We start from the raw sequence: 4,917 nt of genomic DNA, 5'->3' as shown, positions 1-4,917 counted from the left end.
CGCGAGCGCGGCGCACGCTGGGAGCGGCGGGGCGGGGCCACAGCGACCCCTGGCGGCCGGGAGGAGCTGGAGCGTGGTGCCGCGGCGCGACGGCGCGGCGGTGCGACAGAGCGAGGCTGCGACAGAGCGACAGCCTGAGCCGCAACAGTGCGACTGCGAGACGGTGCAACGCTGCAGCAGAATGAGCCGTGGCAGTGAGACAGCACGACGCTGTAACAGAATGAGCCACAACAGTGTGACTGTGCAACAGCATGACACTGTAACAGAATGAGCTGCAACAGTGTGACAGTGAGCACGACATTGTAACAGTCTGAGCCACAACAGTGTGACAGTGAGACAGCATGACACTGTAACAGAATGAGCCGCAACAGTGTGACAGTGAGCACGACACTGTAACAGTCTGAGCTGCAGCAGTGAGACAGTGTAACACTGCAACACTGTGACAGCCCGAGCTGGAACATCGCGACAGTGAGCACAACAGTGTGACAGAGCAACTCTGCAACAGCTGGAGCTGCTGCAGTGCTGCAGTGCAACAACACAACGCTGCAGCGGTCTGAGCTGCGACAGTGCGACAGTTTGAGCTGCATTACGACAGTGCGACAGTGCAACAGTGCAATAGCTCCCACTGCAACTGTGCAACACTGCAACAGTGCAGTAGTGAAACAGCCTGATGTGCAACAGTGCGACGCTGCAACTGTGCGGCACTGCAACGGTGCAACAGCACAACTGCCCGTTCAACAGTGCAAGAGTGCAACATCTTATGCTGTAACAGTGCAACATCTGGTGCTGCAACCATGCATCCAGCAGTGCACTATGTAGCACTGCAACACACAGCATCACATCACCATGCCCAGTGCTGCAACACTGCATCACCACAACACCTAGTGCCTTCAGCACAGCAATGCTGAACCTGTTGCACCCAGTTCTGTAACCATGCATCCAGCATTACAACTCTGTGCCCAGTACTGCAACACTGCTCTCACTTTGTCCAGTGCAGTGCTGTGCCCACTGCACTGCTCCGATGTCATCTCACATCGCTCTGATGTCATTACACACTGCCATGATGTCGTCTCACTGCACTACTCCCGTGTCATCCCAACACTGTTGCGATGTCATTCCACACTGCTGGCATCACCACACAAGCGTTCTGATGTCGTCCTACATTGCTGTGATGCGATCCCACACCACTGATGTCATTCCACTCCATTGTGATGTCATAACACATCACTCTGATGTCTTTGCACACCACTGTGATGCCAACCCATGCTACCCTTACGTCACCCCACGCTGCTCTAATGTCATCCCACGCCGCTGATGGCATCTCACACCACTCTGATGTCATCCCACACCATTGTGATGTCACAGCCGACGTCATCGCACATCACTGACATCATCCCGCAAGCGCACTCCCGCCCGCCCCCTCCCCAAGGGCCCTCCCCGCCCCTGATTGGCCGCCGCGCAGCCAATCCACGCGCGGCGCCCGGTGGCGGCGGCCCAATGGGGTGGGAGGAGAGGAGCGGGGTGGGGCGGGGCTAAGGGCGCGCTCCCGACGCCGTCAGCGGGGCCGCGCGGTGCGGTGCGGTGCGGTGCGGCGCGGCGCGGCGCGGCCGCGGCCCCATGAAGGAGGAGCGCGAGCAGCTGGGCACCTTCGGTAAGGCCCTGGGGGACCACCGGGGGATCAACAACCCGACCCCCCCGGGATGAGGGGGCATTGTGCCAAATGTGAAAGGTTTCGCCTCAAAAATGCGCTCGTGTCTCTCTGCAGGGCGATGGCTGGAGGAGAAGGATGGGCAGAGGGAGGAAGCCAGCGCTGTGCCGACGTGGGAGCAGCACTGCGGCGGCCCCGGGCCGGGTCCCGGTGGGAGCGATGCGGGGCTGAGCCCCACTGACAGTGCCAGGGCTCAGCTGGGGCCTGAGTGCTCCGAGTGCGGCCTCAGTGCCCCACAGAGGCCTGGGGCAGGGCTGCGGCCTAGTGCGGGGCTGCGGCCTGCTGTGGGGCTGCGGCCTGCTGTGGGGCTGAGGCCGAGCATGGGGCAGCCGCTGGCACACAGCACCGCCGGGAGCTGCCCCTCTCTCTGCAGTGCCTGCGGCCGAGGCCTGGCCCTGGAGCCCTCAGCGCCCCGCAAGGAGCGCAAGGAGCTGTCGCTGACGGAGAAGGTGCGCGTGCTGGAGATGCTGGAAGGCCCCAAGGTGTCCCAGAGCGAGCTGGCCAAGCGCTTTGGTGTGTCGCAGCCGCAGATCTGCCGCATCATTAAGAACAAGGAAAAGATCCTGAGCGAGTGGCAGCGCAACGGCAACCCCGAGCGCAAGCGCAAGCGGGAGGGCAAAGAGACGGCGGTGGAGGCCGCGCTGCTGCGCTGGGTGGAGGGCGCCCGTGCAGCCGAGCTGCCCGTCAGCAGCACGCTGCTGCAGCTGAAGGCCAAGCACCTGGCCGAGGCGCTGGGCACGCCGGGCTTCGAGCCTAGTGGCAGCTGGCTGGCACGCTTCAAACTGCGCCATAACATCACCCTCGAGAAGCCGACACTGCTGCAGGACAGCGGGGCTGAGCACCAGAGCACGCTGCCCGAGCTGCTGCGCAGCTATGCGCCCTCTGAGGTGTACAGCTGTGGGGAGACTGAGGTCCAGCTGAGAGCCGATGGCGAGAGGCTGACGCTGCTGCTCTGCACCAACGCTGATGGCTCGGAGAAGGCGGCGCTGCGGGCGGTGGGACGCAGACCCCATCCCCTCTGCCTGCACGGCATCAACCTGCGGCACATGCCCTGGAGCTACCGTGGCGGCAGCCAGGGCCGCATGAGCGCCGCGCTGTTTGCCGAGTGGCTGCAGGACTTCAATGAGGAGATGCAGCGCAAGGGGAAGAGCGTCCTGCTGCTGGTCGAGGAGCGTGAGGAGCACCCCTACCTCGAGCTGTCCAATGTCCGGATGGTCTTCACACCGCCTGCTGCCGTGCTGGCACAGCCCCTGCACCGTGGCATCGCCAGGGACCTGAAGGGCCACTACCGGCGCCGGCTGCTGACCCAGACCCCAGCAGCACATGGCTCGGAGCCCCCCACCCTGCTGGATGCCCTGCACATGCTGGCACAAGCGTGGGGCGACGTGCGTCCGGGGCTCATCGCCGGCTGCTTCCGTGCCGCCAGCTTCAGCCCCAGTACCAGCCCTGACGAACTGCTGGCACCCGTTTGGCTCGGCCAGGAGCAGCTGGAGAGTTGTGGGTTGATGGATGAGGGGTTGGAGCGCCTTGGGGATGCTGACACGGCCGAGGCAGAGGACTGGGACAGGGGTATGGAGGAGGGTGAGGACACTGGGGAGCCAGTGGCGGTGCGGCCATGCCCCTCAGAGCCCGAGGTGTGGGACAGTCTGGCCACGCTGCGGCGGTACCTGGAGTGCCGGGCCACCTCTCCAGACCTCTTGCTGACATTCTACACGCTGCAGGACTCTGTACATATGGTGTCAGCCGGTGCCGAGCCAGCACTGCTCAGGGACAGCCGTCCCAAGCAGTGAGTGGGGTGGTGGCACCAATGGGTGCCCCATCTCGAGCAGAGCTTCTGCCAGCAGCACCCACTGCCACTGTGGAGCTGCACTGCATATGATGGGGGAGGGAGTGGACGGGATGATGCCACTGTGCTAGCCTTGTCTCTGCGCCTAGGGGCCCAGCAAGGAAGCAGGGAGCTCCAGAGGTTGACAACGGGCACATTAAAACTGAGCAAGTCAGCGAAGCACGGTGCGCTGGTGATTGTTGTCGTTTAGCGTCGTTGCTTCCAGTGCAGCAATTCACATAGGCGCTGCATGCCTCCGGGCTGGGGTTTTGCTGCTGACAGCAGCAGTGCCGCCCTGAGCATCCCATTGTCCCCTCCCCGCGGGCTGGGGACAGACGCCACAGGTGGCACCCGTGAGTGCCCTGGGAACCCCCTGCACAGCCCCACGATGTGTGCAGGACCCCTCAGCCTAACACACCCCGGGTACCTCTGGGGATACCTCATCCTCAGCACTGCCATCCTCTGCTGCGCTGTGTCCTCAAGTTGGGACGGGACAAAGGGACATCTCCCAGTTTGTGTATGTGATACAAGGAACAGCTGGGGCTGGGGACAAGGCTGTCCCCACAGCTCCCAAGGGTGCCCCGTGCCCTCTACCACCGGAGCTTGGAGCTACCTCTGCACTGGGGGATTCCTGCTGGCATCCAGGGTCAGCCCAGTGCTGGGGAGAGCACTGTGTTCCCAGGACAAAGCAGGTCCCCTTTGGGTTATTGCCCCCTCAAAAGCAATTGGGCAGAGGGGCCTGTGCAGGGGGGGTCACGGGGCGTTTTGGGCAGGGGGGTGCTCGTTGGGACACACCTGGGGGGGGAGCACATGGGAGGTGCTCAGTGAGGTGCCCAGGGCAGGGGGCACATTAGGCTGCAGTGAGTGGGGGGTTGGGCAACGGGCCTGGTAGGGGGGGGTCAGTTCGCTCAAGGGGGTGCCAAGGGCTGTGTGTATGGGAGGGGGGGCAGGATGCACCCCAGTGCCCATTAGGGTGCACGGGGTGAGGGAGGCACCCATTGTCAGTCTGCCCGCGGGTGCCCATGGGGCTGCACAGGGTGCAGGGGTGGGGTTGGGGAGGGGGCACCCCGTGGGGCTGTAAGCGAGCAGCATCGAGGTGCGAGGAATGCCCCCGGGCTGCGCGGGGAGCGGCACGGGGAGCTGCCACGGGAATGCCAGGGCCATTCTGAGGCTGTAGGGGCGGTGTGTGCGGGGTGGGGGGGGGGGGGGCACGTGGAGTGAGCGAGGAGCACCCGGCAGGGCCGGCAAGGAGCGGGCGCACCGGGAAGTCACAGCGGACACCGGCGGCACCCGGGCACTCATTGCGGGCCGGGATCCCCGGGAGCCGCAGGGCGGTACGGGGACACGCGGCTCCCGCTGACCCCGCGCTGCCCCCCCCACCCCC

The 4,917-nt window shown here is 64.5% G+C and overlaps 2 protein-coding genes across 2 annotated transcripts in view; one reads left to right on the top strand and one right to left on the bottom strand.

The window, feature by feature from the left end:
- The window catches only part of LOC110390697 (GTPase IMAP family member 8-like), a 685,191-nt gene that overhangs the window by 458,246 nt on the left and 222,028 nt on the right, over nucleotides 1-4,917 (bottom strand). The window lies entirely within an intron of this gene.
- LOC110390709 (tigger transposable element-derived protein 3-like) lies at nucleotides 1,528-3,713 on the top strand. The gene is made up of 2 exons (XM_021382142.1): nucleotides 1,528-1,651; nucleotides 1,766-3,713. Exons 1-2 carry the CDS (start codon nucleotides 1,618-1,620, stop codon nucleotides 3,496-3,498), a joined length of 1,767 nt encoding a protein of 588 aa, XP_021237817.1. The 5' UTR covers nucleotides 1,528-1,617; the 3' UTR covers nucleotides 3,499-3,713.

Source organism: Numida meleagris, unplaced genomic scaffold, assembly GCF_002078875.1.
Source record: "Numida meleagris isolate 19003 breed g44 Domestic line unplaced genomic scaffold, NumMel1.0 unplaced_Scaffold180, whole genome shotgun sequence".
Lineage (NCBI taxonomy): Eukaryota > Metazoa > Chordata > Aves > Galliformes > Numididae > Numida > Numida meleagris.
Note: the sequence above shows the minus strand (reverse complement) of the source record. Positions and strands in the feature narration are given on the sequence as shown.

What these genes read in the sequence shown, in the direction of transcription:
- LOC110390709 (XM_021382142.1), top strand. Translation starts at nt 1,618, where the DNA reads ATGAAGGAGGAGCGCGAGCAGCTGGGCACCTTCG. An exon ending in CGAGCAGCTGGGCACCTTCG is followed by an intron (nt 1,652 to 1,765) that starts GTAAGGCCCTGG and finishes GTCTCTCTGCAG; the next exon opens with GGCGATGGCTGGAGGAGAAG.